The sequence below is a fragment of the Lissotriton vulgaris genome, chromosome 3_2 (genome assembly GCF_964263255.1).
Source record: "Lissotriton vulgaris chromosome 3_2, aLisVul1.2, whole genome shotgun sequence".
Lineage (NCBI taxonomy): Eukaryota > Metazoa > Chordata > Amphibia > Caudata > Salamandridae > Lissotriton > Lissotriton vulgaris.
The window spans coordinates 278,082,905-278,105,233 of record NC_141690.1 but is presented as its reverse complement, the minus strand read 5'-3'; the positions used below and the strand labels follow the sequence as shown (position 1 = coordinate 278,105,233).

The following is a 22,329-nucleotide window of genomic DNA, read 5'->3' as shown; positions in this document are numbered from 1 at the left end:
TGCATGCTTGTGTATTTGTGTGTGTATGCATGTATGTGTGCGCTTGCATGTGCTTGTGTATTTGTGTGTGTATGCATGTATGAGTGCGCTTGCATGTGCTTGTGTATTTGTGTGTGTATGCATGTATGTGTGCGCTTGCATGTGCTTGTGTATTTGTGTGTGTATGCATGTATGTGCGCTTGCATGTGCTTGTGTGTTTGTGTGTGTATGCATGTATGTGTGCGCTTGCATGTGCTTGTGTGTTTCTGTGTGTATGCATGTATGTGTGCGCTTGCGTGTTTATGTGTGCACGTGTGTGGGAGCTTGTAAGACCTCTTTCTCCCCTGCCTCCTCTTCCATGGCACTCTCAATGCCTCTCATCTCTGCACACACTAAACCCTCTGATGCCAGAGAGCTTTGTTCCTGCTGAACAAAAGCTGAGACAGATGCTGAGCGCATACAACGGTCTTTGTGGAGGAAGCTGGCACCTACAGCGCACTGGTCGCATCTGATGAAATCCCACAGCCATGAAGCGCTCCAGAAATCCATGCCAGGGTTTGCACCCACCCTGCAGAGATGCTGGCAGAGACGGACCCTCCGTGAGTGAAGCGGGCTTGAAAGGGAGCCACACCCCCTTCCCTGAAAACAGATCCGTGAACACCCCCTCCAGGGCGGCAGAGAGGGTCTGTTCAGCGGCGGCTGAGGCTCACACTGGGCGCAGAGGGGAGCCGCCGGGAGCCGGCCTGGAGTGCGGAGGGAAGGAGAGGACTGTGAGAAAGAGGAGTGTTTGGCACATCCTTGAGGAGGGCAGCAGACCCCTGGAAGGAGTGAGGAACTGAAGGGGCCCCCCTGGAGGAGGTCTCCGGAGGGCAGCAGACCCCTGCAAGGAGAGAGGAACGGAAGGGCCCCCCTGCAGGAGGTGTGTGGAGGGCATCACAGTGCGGAGGGCAGAAAACACCTGGAAATATAGCAGAAAGAGACAGGTGGCGTGGAGGGCATCATACCCAGTGTGGAGAGAAGTACACGCCTCGAAGGAAAGAAGAACAGACTGGAGCAAGAGTGTGGAGGGCAGCACACAACTTGCACGGGGTGGAATTAAATGAGTCCAGCCTGCAGGAAGTGTGTGGAGTCCACAGACCCCTGGAAGGAGAGAGGGACTGAAGGGGCCCCCCTGGAGGAGGAGTGTGGAGGGCAGCAGACCCCTGGAAGGAGAGAGGAACTGAAGGGGCCCCCTTGGAGGAGGTCTGTGGAGGGCAGCAGACCCCTGGAAGGAGAAAGGGACTGAAGGAGCCCCCCTGGAGGAGGTGTGTGGAGGGCAGCAGACCCCTGGAAGGAGAGAGGAACTGAAGGGGCCCCCCTGGAGGAGGTGTGTGGAGGGCAGCAGACCCCTGGAAGGAGAGAGGAACTGAAGCCCCCCCTCCTGGAGGAGGTGTGTGGAGGGCAGCAGACCCCTGGAAGGAGAGAGGAACTGAAGAGGCCACCTGCAGGAGGTCTGTGGAAGGCAGCAGGCCCCTGGAAGGAGAGAGGGACTCAGAGGTGTGTGGGGTAGCCGAGTGGTACGGAAGAGCTGGGGCTTGGTGGACTTTAGAGAGAAGAGCTCTTTTCCTTAAATCTGCCTAGTGCTGCCCTCTAGCGGGTGCATCAGACTCAAGAGAAAACAGAGTGAGTGGCCCCTGCAGGAGGCCAGGACAGGCCAAGGGAGAGGAGTAAGAAGGCTCAGGGAGGGTCATTAGAATTTGAGGAGGGACACAGGGGTTCATTGAGGAGAACTAAAACTAGAGGAGGGACTATGGAGGGACTGTGAGGAGGAGTAGAACTAGAGAAGGGACTTTGCAAGAGCAGTGAGGAGTAATAGAACTAGAGAAGGGACTTTGCAAGAGCAGTGAGGAGTAGTAGAACTAGAGAAGGGACTTTGCAAGAGCAGTCAGGAGGAGTAGAACTGGAAAGGGACTTCACGGGTGCAGTGAGGCCTAGAAGATGAGCTGGTGAGCCACAGGAGAGTCTAGAAGGGGGACTGTGGAAGTGCAGTAGGGTCCTAGCCAGTGGACTGTGGTAGAGTGGAGGTGCCTTTAGCTGCCACACCCCCAGTGACAGACCCCATCCATTCCTTCCCCTTCCAGTGGCTTTGAAGAACAGCATGGATTTCCTCAACCCCAGTTTTTTGGACTCTGGAGGCTCCTACGACTACACCTTCAACTTCTGGAACGACTACCTGGGACTGTCCACTCTGGTCAGCACTAAAAGTCCGGTGGCGAGCAGTGGCCCGGCCAGCCCGCTGCCTCCACACAGCCCCAACGCCATCACGGAGTCGTTGAAGGCCACGCTAGGCCTGGAGGACCCCGCTTCGGGTCCTTGCACCTGTGGTCTGGCACTAGGCCGCGGCGGGGAGGACTGCGGCTGCCAACTGGACGTGTCTACTGCTGACCGCTGCTTCGCCATGGGCGCCCACTGCCACCGCCCCTTCATCGCTACTGAGCAGCAACAACCCCAGCACTGCAGCTTCTCCCCACCAGCTTTCGGCCCTGCGGGCAGCGGCCTGGAGCTGTACGCGGAGCGGAGGACCCTGCTTAGGAAAGCGGGTGGCCTGGCGGGAGGGCGGCTCAAGCCGGAGCCCAAGGTCTGTGTCTTCTGCCGCAACAATGGCGCCCCAGAGGAGGTGTATGGGTCCCACGTGCTCAAGACCCCAGATGGCGCGCGGGTGCTCTGCCCCATCCTGCGGGCCTACACCTGCCCGCTCTGCAGTGCCAATGGCGACAGCGCCCACACCATCAAGTACTGCCCGCTGTCAAAGGACCAGGCCCCGCCCCAGCAGCAGCTTCCACAGCCCCACTACCAGCAGTACCACAGACTACTCAAGGGAGGCCGCGGCCTGGGTGGCCAGAGGAGGGTCAAAATATTTTAACCATCGACCTTGCCCCGCCACCTTCAACGCCAAGGGCCGGGGATTCCAAAGGCCCAGATTGGGGAGGCCTCCGCGCTGGGGACTAAATTAGTTGTTTTAACAGAATAAAACCATGCCAAGTTTGGGATTTGATGAACTCAGTGGGTCTCAATGAGGAAGGCATGGAGTGGAGGAGTACTGGGAAATGTGTGAGACTCACGCATAAAGAGTGACACTAGAGATGCCCACAGACTGCTCAGAGAAGGTGTCTGAGTGATGCAGGGCAGTCCACCACCGCGCCTCGAGTGATGCCATCAAGAGGGTGCCAGGGACCCACCTCAAGGCGTCTGCCACAGTATCTGGAGGCACTTCGCCACTCTCAACCCCACACACTCCTTCCCAAAGACTCAACCCTGCGTGACACCTCGAAACATCACCTCTACACCCGGCCTCACTACATCTGGCAGTCACCCCACAAGAGAGGGGTGAGGAAGGGGCTGAAAGGGGAGGGGGTTCTCGGCAGCAGGACAGAGATTGGCCCCGTCGTCCTCCCGCTGCTCAGGAGGAAGCAAACGTCACGCCTACTCCTGAGAGCGAGACGACTGCCCCCCACACACCAGCAGCAGCAACACCGCACACCCGTGCCAGGTCACAACCTGGCCTCTTAGGTTTAACCTCCTGTACAACGTAAACAACTGTTGGGACTCAACATCTGGAACCCTCACTGAAGCCCCTGCAATGCTCTCAAGGCGCCTGCATTTGCGCACAATTGTGGCGCTCGATTCTACTGTTACGGCTGCTAAAACAGTAAAAAAAAAAAAGCCCAAGGAATTGGTAATATGGCTACCTACAAAAATGTCCATGTGTACAGGAAAAGAAAATACACATTCCAGATCTTTCTACGGTTCAAGACTCCACGAGCCGCGTGGGAGGGTATTTCACCCCCCCAACCTGCTCTTAAATCAGCAGAACCGACAAGATCCACCGGGATCAGCAGGCCTGCCAGCCAAGGGGTCCGCCTCGGGGCCCCCCGAGAAGCAGAGAGGCGCCCCGACTTCACCCCCCTGGGTCCGGACTGTGTGCTGGGGCCTGGAGCGGAGGGACATTCTGGGTGGGCCCCGGGGCCCCGGGGCCCCTCCCTGCAGAGGGACCCGTGTCCGTCTCCCCACCTTTGAAGACTGCTCAGGTGTCTGGTTCTTGCTAAAAGTCTCAGCTTCCTCTTTTATGTGCTCAGACCATGCAATAAACCAGAGTCTGACCTAGGGGGTTGGGGGGGGGGGGGGGTGGGGGGGCTTGCTTCGAATAGGGCTGCGTTCAGGCTTCATCCTGTCTGTGTCTTGATCTCAACATTCCTTTCATTTCCCGAAGGTCCAGGGCCCGCTCGGCGCATTGACGCCGCCTCTCTGTTTTAAATATATTTTATTCACACTGAAAAAGTTCATGAGATGCTCTTGTGTGTGAGTGGCTGAAAACCCCAAACTGCCCTAGGAGATGTGATTTGCATTTCTTTGGGGGTGATGTCATCGAGCTCGCTGTTGTTGCCCCCCCCCCCCCTCTGTTATACAGTGCAAGCTCACTGGCGTCGCTGCGTATCTGAGTACCGCCCCCCCCCCCATTAAGTGAAAGGAATAACAATGTCTGCATCTGTACTTGATTCTTTCCCCTCTCCGGACCCACTTTCATTTCCAGCGTGTTCTGTTGTGTAGCTGCATCTCTGGTATTTTTGTTGTTGTGTTTCTTCTTTTTCTCCCACTCGGTGCAGATATTGTGAACGTGCACTTTCGCAGAATGTGTTCCTGGTTTGCACTAGTTTCCTCAGAGAGGCGTTTAACCCTACGCCGGTGTGTCTGTGTATGTTTGTGTGTCGGTACAACTGTGTATATGTTTGTGTGTGCCTGTTTCAATGTGAGCGTGTTTGTGCATTCGCCAGTATCTGTGTGTGTTTGTGTGTGCACGTGTGTCTATGTTTGTGTGTGTGCGTGTTTGTCGATCTATGGTTGAGCTTCTGACGTGTTTGTTGTTTGTGTATGTTTCTGTGCGTGTTTGGGTGTGCTTGTGCACCTGCCTGCGTGTATGTGTGTGCAAGTGTCTGTGTATATGTTGGGGTGTGTGTGTTGGTCTGTATATCTCTGTGTTTCTTGTGTGTGTTTGAGTGTGTTTGTTCTGTAAGTGTGCATGTTTTGTGTGTGTGTTAGTCTGTATATCTTTGTGTTTCTGGTGTGTGTCTGTTCCTATATGTGTGCATGTTTTGTGTTTGTGTATACCCCTGTATCTTTGTGTGTATGTCTGTATGTGTGTTTGTGCATCCGCCTGTGTGTACTTGTGTGCATGTGTCTGTGTATGCGTGTTTGTCTGCCTATGGTTCAGCTTCTGGTGTGTGTTTGTGTGTGTATGTTTCTGTGCGTGTTCGTGCACCCGCCTGCGTGTTTGTGTGAGCAAGTGTCTGTGTATATGTTGGTGTGCGTGTTCGTTTGTATATCTTTGTGTTTCTTGTGTGTTTGTTCTGTATGTGTGCATGTTGTGTGTGTTTGTTGGTGTGTGTGTGTTAGTCTGTATATATTTGTGTTTGTTGTGTGTTTGTTCTGTATGTGTGCATGTTCTATGTGTTTGTGCGCACCCCTGTATCCGTGTGTGTTTGTGTGACTCTGAATCTACAGCCCATCTGCTCTCAGAGTGACGTCATCCTTTGGCACGTGACACGTGCAGCTAAGTGTATGCCTGGCGTGTGTTCATTCTTGAGAGGGTGCATGGGGTAAGAGAAGGCGGGGCTCTGGCAGCAGGCATGGCCCCACTGCCCCCCTCTGCCCATCCCCAAAGCACACGGTCACAGCTTCACCCCTGCCGCCCCTGTGCTCTTGTGTCAACTCATTCGCAGAGCGTGCCCCCTCCATGCCTGCTGGGAGAGTGACCCAGGGGGCACACACTCTCTCTTGAGTGAATACATATTTCCTATCGTCCCACACTGCCCCTCCCGTCTCTGGCCTCTGTTTGCAGGGAGGTCTCTTTCAATCTCGTGCACTCTCTTCTGTTGTCTTTAAGATGCTGAATGTCTGTCTAAAATTGATCCACGCGAGAAGCGCCTTGAAGGCTGAGGCGCAGGCGCTGCGTTGCTCTGATGAGCTGCACTTCGAGGCCTTACATGTTGCTCATATGTAGAGGGGTGCCGCCCTGGTGTCTGCCTGACGCAACCACACTGCTCGCCTGGGCACCCGCTCTGTCTCTGCCTTTGTGCTATACACTGACCCTCTCACTTAAGGCACTCTCGGCCAAGGGGAAGGTAAACGCACATACCATACCCTTCCTGCGTGGCTTGTCTGTGCCAAAGGCACCCATACACTTCCCGCGTGGCTTGTCTGTGCCAAGAGCGCCCTTACCCTTCCTGGGTGACTTGTCTATGCCAAGGGCGCCCTTACCCTTCCCGCGTGGCTTGTCTGTGCCAAGAGCGCCCTTACCCTTCCTGCGTGGCTTGCTTCTGCCAAGGGCGCCCTTACCCTTCCCGCGTGGCTTGTCTGTGCCAAGGGCACCCATACCCTTCCTGCGTGGCTTGCTTGTGCCAAGGGCACCCATACCCTTCCTGCGTGGCTTGCTTGTGCCAAGGGCGCCCTTACCCTTCCCGCGTGGCTTGTCTGTGCCAAGGGCACCCATACCCTTCCTGCGTGGCTTGCTTATGCCAAGGGCGCCCGTACCCTTCCTGCGTGGCTATTCTGTGCCAAGGGAGCCCTTACCCTTCCTGGGTGACTTGTCTGTGCCAAGGGCGCCCTTCCCCTTCCCGCGTGGCTTGTCTGTGCCAAGGGCGCCCTTACTCATCCTGCGTGGCTTGTCTGTGCCAAGGGCGCCCTTACCATTCCCGCGTGGCTTGTCTGTGCCAAGGGCGCCCTTACCCTTCCCGCGTTGCTTGTTTGTGCCAAGGGCGCCCCCTCCGCCGCTGAGAGGCCTCTGGGCCGACACCCGACAGCCACGGTTAAAAGGTGGACCCAGAAGGTCAGTGGTCCTTTTGTTGTGGGTGTAATGCCAATGTTTACAGCCGGTGCCAAGGATACCACTGTAGGGGGGGTGGGGGGGGCACGGAACCCTGTGACCAAAAGAGGGGAGGGAGGACAGGCCTCAAACCCTCGCACTCTCTGGCACAGAGATATATTTTTATAGGGATTGTCTGTAGGGAGGTGGGTGGTTGGCGAATAAAAGGGGTTCTTTTAGCCCCAGTAAACCCCCTACTTAAATACGTACTGTTATTTCATGTACTGGTTACATCGGTTGGTGGGATAAGCGCCGGCTGAGCAGTTTCGTGTGTATCCTGCCGTGTGAATCCTTGCAGGGGAGGTTGAGCATTTCATCCTGCGAGGTTGATAAAAAGAGCACCATTCAATTAGGTAAATATAACACCTGTTTACAGGAGAAGAGGCAGTTGTATCTTAGATAGGCCTTGTATAATCCGTGGGCTGTGCTTATGACGGTGTGTGTGTGTGTGTGTGAGTGGGAGTGTAACTGGGGTAGGATAGCTTTAAAGACCCCCCTCTACACCGAGCGTACACAATGTCTTAAAAAGAAACCCCGCTCTTGATCGCAGGAGCTAAAATAGAACATGAGTTAACGTTTATGAAGTCTTGCTTTTTTTTTTATATAAAAATGAGTTTTCTGTATTATAAGCAGAAAGATATATTACTTGTGCTAAAGTATGTGAGTTTGTACATAGGGCTGTCTGTCTAGAAAGATAAATATTTATAAATATATATGCACACATAATAAGAATAATATACAAAATGTTAGCGACTATTTTTTCGTATTTTTAATGAATGTATTAGTTTTAATTCAAAGGGTGTTCTCGAAATGGGACTGCACACAGATCATACAGTTTTATTTACCAAAGTAATATTCATGTGTTTTGCTTTTAAAAATGAAAGAAATGCTATGAGATTTAAAATGGTTCTAGATGCTGTACTGTACATAATGCATTTATTTGTAAAATAGTATTTTAACATTTGAAATGAGGGTTTCCTACCTCACGCCGAAGTGATGTTTTAAGAGAATGTCAGCACTGCAATTGCTCTAAAATTGAAAGTAATAAAAATGTTTGGTTTTTATTTGTCAAAGAAAAATGATTGCCATTTGTAAGGGGTTTAATAGTATTTAATAGTTCTAATAGTATTTTTCCAATCTTTGTATAACATATTTGTATCATGTTTTGGGCATTATTACATGTTGTATTCTAGGAAAGCCAGAACGAATTACCAATTTTTTTCTCAAACCGCCAATGTATTTTCTGTACATAAATATTAATATAAAAGCGGATATTAATCAGTGAGTTTAAAAAATGTGTGTTGCGTGATTTTATGGGAAAAATGGCCAAGAGCCATTGCTTGATGGCAGCTGCTCACCTTTTTAGGTTTTGACTAGCGATGCATGCGTACGAAGTACGCATGCGCTGGGAAAAATCTTATGATCTGTGTGTGGAGTCGGGTAACAGCCCCCTCCTCCCATTGGCTAGCTCCATAAATGGAGGCTAGCCATTGGGAGAAGGCTGTGCCCGTCAATCTCGGACCAGATTCGGGGGCGTTCCCGAGAATTTTTGGCTTTTGGCTACGTCAGCCGAAAGACAGTTCTCGGGAACGCCCCAGAGTCTGTTCCGGCATTGACTGCACCCGCCTTCCTGCTCGCGTGGGCGTGCTCGCCTTTCCCGCCCCTCTCCCGCCCGCTCTTCCCTGCCGACCACGACAGATGCATGCCCCAAATGAATGACAGAGTCATTGGAAAAGCTTTTCGTTCGAAAAAGAGTGATGCCGTCTTTTATGATGTCAATGGGTTTGAAATATGCATCGCAAGAGAAGCGCTTCAGCTCCAAGTAAAACAGCAGTTGTCTGCTTTGTAGATGGACGGGATGCCTGTCTGCCTGACTGGCATGCAGTATATCACACGTGACGTGAGAGCTGCTGCAGAGGCAGCCAAGATTGAGCTAAGGTCGGGATGGTCAGAGAGCGCGGAAAAGCGTGAAAGGGTAGAGAGACGATGTGAGAGAAAGAGAAGAGATAATTGTGGGTATAGAGATGCCTAGATTTGGTTTATAGTGTGTGTGTGGGCGCGCGCTCGTGTGAGAGAGCAGGGTTCCGAGGGAATGGGGAAGTGTGAAAGGCTATATATTACATAATATAGAATATATAACATAAAAAGATGTGAAAGGGTATATATTACATACAAAGATGCGCTCAGGTGGAAGGGTGTGTGAGTGAGCTTGAATAAAATGAAAAAAAAGTGAGTTTGTGAGAAAGTGTGTAAGCGGGACAGAGGAGAAAGCGTGATAGTGAATGTAAAGGATGAAATGTGCGCGAGAGGAAGAAAGATTAAACCGTGAGAGAAAACGCCCTGACAGCAAAAGAATCGGCAGCATCAGCGTGTATATGTGTGGGTCACCCTGGAGAAGAATAACATGCTAACCTAACTCTGAAGATGTTTTATATTATGTTCCGAAAATGTAATTTTTCTTCCTAATTCTGCCATTGGTTGAAATCGCAAATGCATTACAATGAGGCTACCCCTGAAGATGATGCCAATAATTTTAATTGAGGACACTATTAATGCGGATTAAGAGGTTGGAAACCATTGTTTGTACGATAATAAAACAGTGTAATTCACATATAAATATATTTTACATGGTTGTCTGGCTGTAGAACAGAGTTCGAGTCTCGGCAGGAACGCTCAACAGCCTGTGATTCTGAGCAAATCACTTAATCTGCCTGTGCATAACAAAATTAGTGTGTACGTGTGTAAAGCAACTGGTGATTATTTTTTTATTTATTTATGCAATTTTATATAGCGCGGACTTTCGGAGGCAATGTTCTTCACTTAAGCTATAGTTCGTGTCACGCTTGCTACGTGACTGGGAACCTGGGTGGACAAACTGGGTTCTGGAGGGGTGGGTAGGAGGGTGGTCAGAGGGGCTGGTCACGTGAGAGTGGGTGGGAGGGTGGGCTGAGGGCTTGCCACAATCCGAAGGGCCAGGGACAACAAACATGTAGGCAAGGGAGTGGCATTGAGGAACATCTGGCAGCGCGGAGGGTTGAGGCCCAGCGACTCCCAAAACAGATAAGGTTCTTGCGGGTACGATCCGGTGAGGTAAAAAGAGGAAGAGCAGGAGGAGGCGAGGCGGAGGGGCTGGCACGGTGTCATGTCAGCAGTCGTCTCTGTCTCCTAACCTTGGAATTCCCTGGAAATGGCATGCCTTTATTGCCCGAAGAAGTGTGTGTGTGGGGGGGGTGAGGGGGGCGGGGTGGGAGGTTCTTGTTTCTAAATAGAGGCCAAGGATTGAATGGTCTGGATACACTCATATTTGCCCCTCGTGCTCATAACTTGGAGGCAACTAGGGCAAACCCAGCGCGCAGGAAGAGTGCGTGTACCAAGACTGAAAAAAAAAAAAGGCAGAGGGTGGGGGTGGGGGTGTTCGTCTCTTTCCCCATCCCATAAACACCTCCAAAGCAGGATCCGCAGGACACTGGAAATGTCCGCCCCCATAGACCGTAAAGACTACGAACGTCTGTCGAGGACCTATGGGTGGTTCTTCTCGAGGCCCTGTGACTGTCTGCAAGAAGCCCCCTGTCTAATACTATTGTTAAATGATGTCCAGACGAGTTGTCAAACTTCAATGCTGCTGGTGACACCGCCGGTTTGTGTGCACCTACAAGTCTGTGTGAGCTCCTGCTCGGTGACTGCTCGTGTATGACCATGTCCATCTGTGTCTGTTGTGACTGCTGACTATTTTCGTTGATGGAAACAGGAAGCGTAAGGGATTTATCCCCTCCCCCCAAGATTTTGGAGTGGAGGGGACACGCGGTAGAAGTTTAGGTCGACAGAAAAACTGCGCACTTCCACTGTTGACATCCGCATGGGATGACGGCCCTGCTGCTTTCGACCTGCTGACCGGCCTAAGGCTTCAGACAGGGTCGGATTTATTCTCTGGGGCCCGAGGACAAATTCCCGAGGTCAGATGTAGGTGTTGTTTGTCAGGTCTGGGGCAGGGTCCCCATTTAGCACATTGTCATTCTCCATAGAATGCGTCTCCTTCTATCCTGGGCCAAGGGCCCAGCATGGAGGACTCTGCCCTGCTTCTGTGTAGGAGTTCACATCCTCCTGGCAAAGGGAGGTGCTGGGGGCTATTGGAGTTCCTCTTTGATAAGGTGATGCATCTTTTTCATGCAACTCACCTCAAATACAGACATACATGGGAAAGCAAACCTGCTCCATACCTGTTTGACACTTAATGGAACTGCTTTGCTTTGTCAACAAATGCCCCGAGCAACGTGTTTGTGACAGTGAGTGCAGAGTGACAGTGAGTGCAGAGTGACAGTGAGTGCAGAGTGAGAGTGAGTGCAGAGTGAGAGTGAGTGCAGAGTGACAGTGAGTGCGAGTGACAGTGAGTGCGAGTGACAGTGAGTGCGAGTGACAGTGAGTGCAGAGTGAGTGCAGAGTGAGTGCAGAGTGACAGTGAGTGCAGAGTGAAAGTGAGTGCAGACTGACTGCAGAGTGACAGTGACTGCAGAGTGACAGTGACTGCAGTGTGTGAGTGTGCAGGGTGCACATCGTGTGAGTGTGCAGGGTGAGCAGTGTGTGAATGTGTAGGGGAAGTGTGTGAGTGTGCAGGAAACAAACACTCAAACTAAGTCCACCACACACTACTGCATATACTAGTGAATACAGTCATCTCTTTATACAGAAAAAATGAGTTATATTTAGAGGGGTCGGAGTGGGACACAGTGGGTGGATGGATGCATGATGGATGGATGTATGCATGATGCATGGATGTATGGGTGGATGCATGGATGGGTTGTTGGTTGGATGGGTTGGTGGATTGCATAAATTGTTGAGGGATTGGCTGTATATATGCATCTATCCATCCACCCATCCATCTATCCATACACCCATCCATACACCCATCCATGCATGCACCCATGCATGCATCCACCAACTCATCTATGCAAGCATTACAACAAGAGCCCGCAGCTCTCCTTCGTCTCTCCTCGCCCCCCCTTCCCTGAGCCCGCAGCTCTCCTTCGTCTCTCCTCTCCCCCCTTCCCTGTGCCCTGCCCTGCTATTGTAAATGACAATGCCATTTATTTATGTTAAAAAAACATAAATAAAAAAAATGTCAAGAGCAATGCCAATAGCTCTAACTTTAATAAACCTTAACAACAAAACTACTGGGTTTGGGCTTCCAACAGCACTGCTTGCCACAAGCAATTGAACAACAACTGAGATTGCATGTGCTGCCAATCCTTTCACTCACTTATTTATAGTTAGAACACCTGACCATTAAACAAATGTTCCTAAGACCAAAAAGTGTCGTTTTACTTCTATTTTATTTTGAAAAAAGGATTATTTTTATTATTAGAATATAAACGGATTTTTTGAGAATTTTCAAGGCGAAATTTTTGACCTTATGTACAATTAACAACTCATCATTATATGAACACAACAAAACTTTTTCAATGGAAATCTTTTTGAGTCTTTATAGACAACATATAATACAAAACACTCAGTCATACTACTCACAAACCACACTATTTACATATCTACAAACAATACAAAAAGAGAACATATAAATTATATCTACAATGTAATCACTTTTGATTTACAATGAAGCCTAGAACCTAGTCATATATTTACAAAGCTATTCAAAAGTAAACATCATCCATTTCTTGGTTTGTTAAAGGCTTGAAAAGTCTACGCGTTTCGAACTCATATGAGTGAATGAGTTCTCATCAGGACCAAGGTCTGTGAAAAGAGAAGGGGGAAACTTATTGGTATTCTGTTTGGAATTAGAACAAGCACCTACTATCCCTACTACTAGCTTGTGTCTCTTACCTCTCAGTAACTCAGAAACCAGAACAACGACAGTAAGTAATCTGGACACCCAGCCATCTGTCATAGGAAAATAAATGACTTCCATCAATGTCTATCAAAACAATGACCATGTTGTATCACATTCAAACTCCAACCTGTTTCTTTCATGCTTACATGATTCGGGGGGGGGGCAGGCTTTTTGACGACTCCGGGCGGTCGAGCTCTGGCTGTTTGTGAAAACAGAGGCTTTCACTCAAGACCCACTTTTCGCTTTCAGAAAAAACTATAGTGTCGCCAATCAGCTGATCAGAGCAGCTTTGCCCAAACAACCAAATTTTGTCTATAAAGTCTCAAAAAGATTTCCATTGAAAAAGTTTTGTTGTGTTCATATAATGATGAGTTGTTAATTGTACATAAGGTCAAAAATTTCGCCTTGAAAATTCTCAAAAAATCCGTTTATATTCTAATAATAAAAATAATCCTTTTTTCAAAATAAAATAGAAGTAAAACGACACTTTTTGGTCTTAGGAACATTTGTTTAATGGTCAGGTGTTCTAACTATAAATAAGTGAGTGAAAGGATTGGCAGCACATGCTAACTTTAACAAAGGCAAAACCATTGCATTGTAAATGCTTGTTAAGTCTCAGACCACTTTTGTCTGGTTTGCTAAAGACACCTTGAGGACATTAGGAAGTTGACCTAGTATCGCATTCCGCCCGCTGCTTGCCACTGGCTTTGTGGTTTGTCACTCACGTTCTCTTGCTTTCCATTTGCTGGCTTTGTTTGTTTTAGGCTGTCCAGCTTGAGTTTGTACCTTCCCTCACCCTAACCGTCTTTACAGGACCCCTCCAGTGCCCCCCTTTCTGTAGACAGGCCTGTAAACCTAGGGCCTCATTTACGAGAAGTGGCGCATCGCTGCGTGAAAGCAGCGATGCGCCACTTCTCAGTGCCCCCTCCTTGCAACATACCTGATGCATCATATTTACAATATGACGCATCATGTCGCCAGGAAGGGCAGATACGTCAGTATAACTGACGCATCTGTCGGCACAAAATGTGGCACATTGCTGGACTTGTGTCGGAAGCATGACACAACTCTAGCAATGTCCTTTCACATGGGGTGAGCCCCATGTGAAAGGGCCTGCGCCACCCTTACGCCTGCCACGAGGCCTAGAAGTGGCGCAGCAAAATCTCATAGATTTCACGGCGCCACTCCTACGACCCTTTCTTGCGGGGGTACGCCCACCCTGCATGCATTATACCTGGTGCAGGTATAATGTAGCGCAGGGGTTTGCGAAGTGACGCATCTACCTAGATGCGTCACTCTGTAAATATGGTGTAACATGGCGCATTTTTTACGCCACTGGTGCGTCACAAAAAGTGACGCACTTTTGGCTCAAAAGCGACGCAGGGGCTCATAAAAAAGTCCCCCTTGTTCTTATCTAGTCACAAAGACCAAGGTCCAATTTCAGGTGCGGTCTCTGACTTCAAAGTGAGAGGATTTATTTGACAATATTCCTGGATGGTGGGTGGGGGGAGGGGTGGGAAAGAGTTTTTTCTAGCACACAACAACATTTAAATGTACTGTGTAAGTGTTTCAGAATATATCAGAATTAGGAATACAAATGAATCACATTTTTTATTATTTCTGAAGTGTGTCGGAAACAAATACTTTAATATGATCAGAACAAAGAATTATATTAGTGAAACAATTTCCACACGTTTTTGTTTGTGCGCTGTATAGTTGTATTAGTGAAACTGTGTGCGCAAATGTAATGGTCATTTCAACTGCAAATGTGTTGTCTGTAGTGGGAGTGCGCTACCAGCCATGAATACTCCACTTCACACCACTGCACTCGACTCTACACCACTCCACTTCACACCACACCACTGCACTCAACTCTACACCACTCCACTTCACACCACACCACTGCACTCAACTCTACACCACTCCACTTCACACCACACCACTGCACTCGACTCTACACCACTCCACTTCACACCACACCACTGCACTCTACTCTACACCACTCCACTTCACACCACTGCACTCGACTCTACACCACTCCACTTCACACCACACCACTGCACTCGACTCTACACCACTCCACTTCACACCACACCACTGCACTCGACTCTACAACACTCCACTTCACACCACACCACTGCACTCTACTCTACACCACTCCACTTCACACCACTGCACTCTACTCTACATCACTCCACTTTACACTATGTGAGAAGTTGGCCTGGTATATGCTGTCCACTGGTTATAGTGGGCACCTTCCACCAGTCCAAACGACTCTTATTGATGATTAGGCTAAATACAACCTATGTTGAAAGCTATCCTAGTGGTAGCTATTGAGAGCAGTGTTCAGGCTAAGTCTTGAAGCAATGTAAAGCAGCTTGTTTTACCAGTCTATAATCTCATGAATGATCAAATGAAAGGAGAACCACACCAGGTATATATATAAAATATATGTACTTATTAATAAACGCTCTCTACCAACCTCTTTATCAGATTAGAGCACAGGGAACACAATATTAAATCACTAGAACAACAGTAAATAGCACAATACACAGAGGGCTCCAGGGGGAGACCGAACCATATACTAAGAAAGTGGTATAACAACCACAACCTGACTAGACACAGTGCCTAGATCACGCAGAATCGCTGGGACCCCATGGAACCACCCAAAGTAGTGACACAGGGGACCCACGGGGATGAGTGCAGTGTGAGAACACAGGCGCGAGCTCCATTCAACTCTATGGAAAGTCGAGGTTGGAATTTTTTGGGCCCGATTCACAGAACTAACTAGACAAAATCCTAAACTTACTACCATTTTGGTATTCACAGAAGGCACTTACTCATTTTGGTATTCACAGAAGGCACTTACTCATTTCGGTATTCACAGAAGTTAGGACTCCTAACTTTAGGACTCCTAAATGCCTTCTGTGAATACCGAAGGTCTTAAAATTAGGATTTTTCTCAACTTTACTACTACTAAATTGCTAAAAATCCTAATTTCAAGACTTTCGGTATTCACAGAAGGCATTTAGGAGTCCTAAAGTTAGGAGTCCTAACTTTACTACTACTAAATTGCTAAAAATCCTAATTTCAAGACTTTCGGTATTCACAGAAGGCATTTAGGAGTCCTAAAGTTAGGAGTCCTAACTTTACTACTACTAAATTGCGAAAAATCCTAATTTCAAGACTTTCGGTATTCACAGAAGGCATTTAGGAGTCCTAAAGTTAGGAGTCCTAACTTTACTACCACTAAATTGAGAAAAATCATAATTTTAAGACTTTTGGTATTCACAGAAGGCATTTAGTAGTCCTGAAGTTAGGAGTCCTAACTTTACTTCTACTAAATTGCTAAAAATCCTAATTTCAAGACTTTCGGTATTCACAGAAGGCATTTAGGAGTCCTAAAGTTAGGATTCCTAACTTTACTACCACTAAATTGAGAAAAATCCTAATTTTAAGTCTTTCGGTATTCACAGAAGGCATTTAGTAGTCCTAAAGTTAGGAGTACTAACTTTACTACTACTAAATTGCTAAAAATCCTAATTTCAAGACTTTCGGTATTCACAGAAGGCATTTAGGAGTCCTAAAGTTAGGACTCCTAACTTTACTACCACTAAATTGAGAAAAATCATAATTTTAAGACTTTCGGTATTCACAGAAGGCATTTAGTAGTCCTGAAGTTAGGAGTCCAAACTTTACTTCTACTAAATTGCTAAAAATCCTAATTTCAAGACTTTCGGTATTCACAGAAGGCATTTAGGAGTCCTAAAGTTAGGAGTCCTAACTTTACTACCACTAAATTGAGAAAAATCATAATTTTAAGACTTTCGGTATTCACAGAAGGCATTTAGTAGTCCTGAAGTTAGGAGTCCTAACTTTACTTCTACTAAATTGCTAAAAATCCTAATTTCAAGACTTTCGGTATTCACAGAAGGCATTTAGGAGTCCTAAAGTTAGGACTCCTAACTTTACTACCACTAAATTGAGAAAAATCCTAATTTTAAGTCTTTCGGTATTCACAGAAGGCATTTAGTAGTCCTAAAGTTAGGAGTACTAACTTTACTACTACTAAATTGCTAAAAATCCTAATTTCAAGACTTTCGGTATTCACAGAAGGCATTTAGGAGTCCTGAAGTTAGGACTCCTAACTTTACTACTACTAAATTGAGAAAAATCCAAATTTTAAGTCTTTCGGTATTCACAGAAGGCATTTAGTAGTCCTAAAGTTAGGAGTCCTAACTTTACTACTACTAAATTGATAAAAATCCTAATTTCAAGACTTTCGGTATTCACAGAAGGCAGTTAGGAGTCCTAAAGTTAGGACTCCTAACTTCTGTGAATACCGAAATGAGTCAGTGCCTTCTGTGAATACCAAAATGGTAGTAAGATTAGGATTTTGTCTTAAGTTAGTTCTGTAAATCGGGCCCTTAAAGTTTAAGGACACTTAGGAGAGTACTTTGAGAAAACCCTTCAAACATATAAGGTTCTAAGGCCAGCACCCATGTGAGCGCCGGAGTACTCGTGTTACCTAACCCAGGGAAGCCGGGTGCATAGGTGTCAAATGGTGTGGGGAATCTTCGTCGTTTTCAAAGGCATGATGCTGCAAAGTGCTGCTGCCGTGAAGAGTAAAAGTTTCCGGTGTGATCTAAGCCTGGATCGGAGCTGAGAAGAACCTGAAAGCAGAGGGGACAGAGTCTGGGCCACTTTCCAGTGACCATTGACACAATAGACGAATGCCCACCGACGTCAGGTGACTCAGGTCAGAAGAGGTGAAGCTTGACTCTGCAGCAACGGGGACCAGGAGATGTCAAGGATGATCAAACTTTGCAGGCAAGCTGTCGAATGACTGGGGAGGGGGGGTCAGAGTCCAGATTGAACACCAACAAGCCTTCGCAACTGCAACCCATGCGGTCAGAGGAAAGATGCTTCAGTGAGGACCAGCAAGGTCCTGGGGACACTCCAAGTGATGGAGAGTCTGGGCACGTCTGGAACAACCAGGAAATCCCACTGAAAGTTAACGTTACCTTCACAGGAACCCACAGGCCAACAGACCAGGGATCGCGAAGGGACCTCAAGAGGAATCACACAATACCAGCCCACGGAACACTCGTGGAGTGTAGGCCGGAAATCTTCAGTGGAAAAACTGCTTGGGCTCAGGACCACAAGTAGCCCTAAGAACAGCTACAGGGGTCGCCGGGTAGCAGATGCTTTTGCAAATGGACACGGTGCCCAGAGGTTCGGGTTGCATTGTCCCCATGAGGGATACAGGTCTCAGGTTTGCGGAGCATACTAGTCAACCTCAGGTACACTTGAAAACCCACCTCCTGTGATGCAAAATTCTTCAGAGTCCTCAGGAGCTCAGGAGATGCAAACCAGTCAGATGCGTATTGGTGCCTGCCTTGCAGGGGAGTAACTCCTTTACTCCAAGGGAGAATCTTCAGTTGTCCAGCAAAGGGTAGATCGTCAAAGGATGCTTGGTTTCTTTAGCACAGTTAAGTCCAGGCAAAATCTTAAGTCATGTTGCCAGGGGTTCCCACGTCATACCCAAGGAAGGGGTGGGACAAACTTTGGGGACCCACCAATGTGAGGGTCAGGACAGAGGGGTGGCTACACCCATGTCCTTGGTCCAGTTTCACGCCAGTGTTGGCTCCTGCAACTGCTTTGAATTGGACTATGCACAGGGATACCAAATGTGCCCCCAGTGCAAGCATCAACGCACTCTCGGAGTGCACCCACCCAGCCCCAATACACGAAAGCATGTCTGTGAGGTGGTCACACCTCCCTGTGACAGGAAACCTATTGTCCAGCCTTCTCTGCCGGAGTTTCGTCCAGCAGCAGGAGGGCAGACTCGTTTCTGTGGCTGGCAGCATCCATTTTATGATGCCAGGGTCTGTAAAGCTGGTACCGGGAGTACCAGTGCTGTCATATTTCTCCCTCTAGGAAGGTTGAATCATACCTCCCACATCAGTTACTGATGTGGAGGTATGATTCCAAGGTGTTTGACACCAAACACTATATGTTTCCATGCAGCCGTTTTAAAGTAAGCATTTACCGCGAGGTTATAATGCACTTAAATATATATGGTTCGCTGCATCACAAACAACCCCGGAATATAGGTTCCGAAAGCTGCAGAGGGGGTCTGCTCATGCAGAAGCAACCTCTCACATAAAACCCAGCACCCTGCCTTCAGGATTAATAAGGCCTGCCATAGGGCTGACTGATAGGATTATATGTGCAATATTATAGGATAGATATAATGAGCCGATATCTAAGTAAGGGGTGCTTGCACCACCTTACACAGGCTGCAGTAGCAGACCTGTGGTATCGATTTGAATGGACTCTTAGGGGTGGCATAATACATGCTGTATGCCCTGGGAGTCCTCTGGAGTACCTATGACCTGGGTACATAGTGTACCATATACTAGGGACTGATAAGGGTACCCCTGAATCCAAAATGAAGTGTACCTAAAGTACATGAACAACCAAGTTAGGGGGAAATCAGATATACTGGTGTCCTGATTAGCAGGATCCTAGTCAGACTAAGTCGAAAACCAGCAAAACACCAGGAAAAAAGTGGGGGTAACCATGCAGTCAGATTCCACCTTTCTACACACTACTCCACGCCACTGCATTCTGCACCACTCCACTCTATGTCACTGCACTCTAGGCTATGCCAATCCATGGTACACCACTCTAATCTACTCTGCACCACTGCACTCTACACCACTCCACTCTACGTCACTGCACTCTTTGCTTCTTCACACTATGCCTCTCTGCTCTACCATGCACCACTCTACTCTATGCCAGTGCACTCATCGCCACTCTACACCACTGTACTCTTTCTACTGCACTCTACGTCACTACGGTCTATGCCACACCAATCTACTCTGCACAACTCGACTCGATGTCACTGTACTCTACGCCACTCTGTAATACCGCACTCTACGCCAATGCGCAGGTTTCTTTAACACTCAACTCTATGCCCCTGCACCCTAACACAATCCATTGTATTCACTCTAATCTACTCTACACCACTCCACTCTACGTCACTGCACCCTTTGCTTCTTCACACTATGCCTCTCTGCTCTACCGTGCACCACTCCACTGTATGCCACTCTACTCTACTCTGAGACACTCCACTCTATGCCACTCTATTCCACTCTACTTCACTCTATGCCACTGCCCTCTATGTCACTCTACTCTTAACCATTGCACGCTACGCCAATGCACTCTACACAACTGCACTCTGCCAAAGCACTCTACGCCCCTGCACTTTACTCTGCATCACTGTACTCTATGCCACTGCCCTCTTAGCCACTCTACACCACTCTACACCACTGCACTCTGACACTCTACTCTGCAACACTGCACTCTACACCACTCCACTCTATGTCACTGCACTCTAGGCTATGCCAATCCACGGTACACCACTCTAATCTACTCTGCATCACTGCTCTCTACACCACTCCACTCTACGTCACTGCACTCTAGGCTATGCCAATCCACGGTACACCACTCTAATCTACTCTGCACCACTGCACTCTACACCACTCCACTCTACGTCACTGCACTCTTTGCTTCTTCACACTATGCCTCTCTGCTCTACCGTGCACCACTCTACTCTATGCCAGTGCACTCTTCGCCACTCTACACCACTGTACTCTTCCTACTGCACTCTACGTCACTACGCTCTATGCCACACCAGTCTACTCTGCACAACTCCACTCGATGTCACTATGCTCTACGCCACTCTGTAATACCGCACTCTACGCTAAGGCGCTGGTCTCTTTAACACTCAACTCTATGCCCCTGCACCCTAACACAATCCATTGTATTCACTCTAATCTGCTCTGCACCACTGCACTCTACACCACTTTACTCAACGCCATTCGGCTCTATGCCACCCCACGCAACTGCACGCTACCCTGCACCACTCCACTGTATGCCACTCTACTCTACTCTGAGACACTCCACTCTATGCCACTCTATTCCACTCTACTTCACTCTATGCCACTGCCCTCTATGTCACTCTACTCTTAACCATTGCACGCTACGCCAATGCACTCTATACAACTGCACTCTGCCAAAGCACTCTACGCCCCTGCACTCTACTCTGCATACTCTGTACTCTATGCCACTGCCCTCTTAGCCACTCTACACCACTCTACACCACTGCACTCTGACACTCTACTCTGCAACACTGCACTCTACACCACTCCACTCTATGTCACTGCACTCTAGGCTATGCCAATCCACGGTACACCACTCTAATCTACTCTGCACCACTGCACTCTACACCACTCCACTCTACGTCACTGCACTCTAGGCTATGCCAATCCACGGTACACCACTCTAATCTACTCTGCACCACTGCACTCTACACCACTCCACTCTACGTCACTGCACTCTTTGCTTCTTCACACTATGCCTCTCTGCTCTACCGTGCACCACTCTACTCTATGCCAGTGCACTCTTCGCCACTCTACACCACTGTACTCTTCCTACTGCACTCTACGTCACTACGGTCTATGCCACACCAATCTACTCCGCACAACTCCACTCGATGTCACTGTACTCTACGCCACTCTGTAATACCGCACTCTACGCCAATGCGCTGGTTTCTTTAACACTCAACTCTATGCCCCTGCACCCTAACACAATCCATTGTATTCACTCTAATCTGCTCTGCACCGCTGCACTCTACACAACTTTACTCAACGCCATTTCGCTCTATGCCACCCCACGCAACTGCACGCTACCCTGCACCACTCCACTGTATGCCACTCTACTCTACTCTGAGACACTCCACTCTATGCCACTCTATTCCACTCTACTTCACTCTATGCCACTGCCCTCTGTGTCACTCTACTCTTAACTATTGCACGCTACGCCAATGCACTCTACACAACTGCACTCTGCCAAAGTACTCTACGCCCCTGCACTCTACTCTGCATCACTGTACTCTATGCCACTGCCCTCTTAGCCACACTACACCACTCTACACCACTGCACTCTGACACTCTACTCTGCAACACTGCACTCTACACCACTCCACTCTATGTCACTGCACTCTAGGCTATGCCAATCCACGGTACACCACTCTAATCTACTCTGCACCACTGCACTCTACACCACTCCACTCTACGTCACTGCACTCTAGGCTATGCCAATCCACGGTACACCACTCTAATCTACTCTGCACCACTGCACTCTACACCACTCCACTCTACGTCACTGCACTCTTTGCTTCTTCACACTATGCCTCTCTGCTCTACCGTGCACCACTCTACTCTATGCCAGTGCACTCTTCGCCACTCTACACCACTGTACTCTTCCTACTGCACTCTATGTCACTACGGTCTATGCCACACCAATCTACTCCGCACAACTCCACTCGATGTCACTATACTCTACGCCACTCTGTAATGCCGCACTCTACGCTAATGCGCTGGTCTCTTTAACACTCAACTCTATGCCCCTGCACCCTAACACAATCCATTGTATTCACTCTAATCTGCTCTGCACCACTGCACTCTACACCACTTTACTCAACGCCATTCCGCTCTATGCCACCCCACGCAACTGCACGCTACCCTTCACCACTCCACTGTAT

The 22,329-nt window shown here is 48.6% G+C and overlaps 1 protein-coding gene across 1 annotated transcript; it reads left to right on the top strand.

Annotated features, from left to right (window-relative positions):
* Window positions 1–638: 638 nt before the first annotated feature.
* LOC147725681 (nanos homolog 1-like) lies at window positions 639–3,876 on the top strand. Its single transcript, XM_086964350.1, has one exon. It carries the CDS (start codon window positions 2,117–2,119, stop codon window positions 2,879–2,881), a length of 765 nt encoding a protein of 254 aa, XP_086820476.1. The 5' UTR covers window positions 639–2,116; the 3' UTR covers window positions 2,882–3,876.
* Window positions 3,877–22,329: the final 18,453 nt, after the last annotated feature.

What these genes read in the sequence shown, in the direction of transcription:
- LOC147725681 (XM_086964350.1), top strand. Translation starts at nt 2,117, where the DNA reads ATGGATTTCCTCAACCCCAGTTTTTTGGACTCTGGAGGCTCCTACGAC.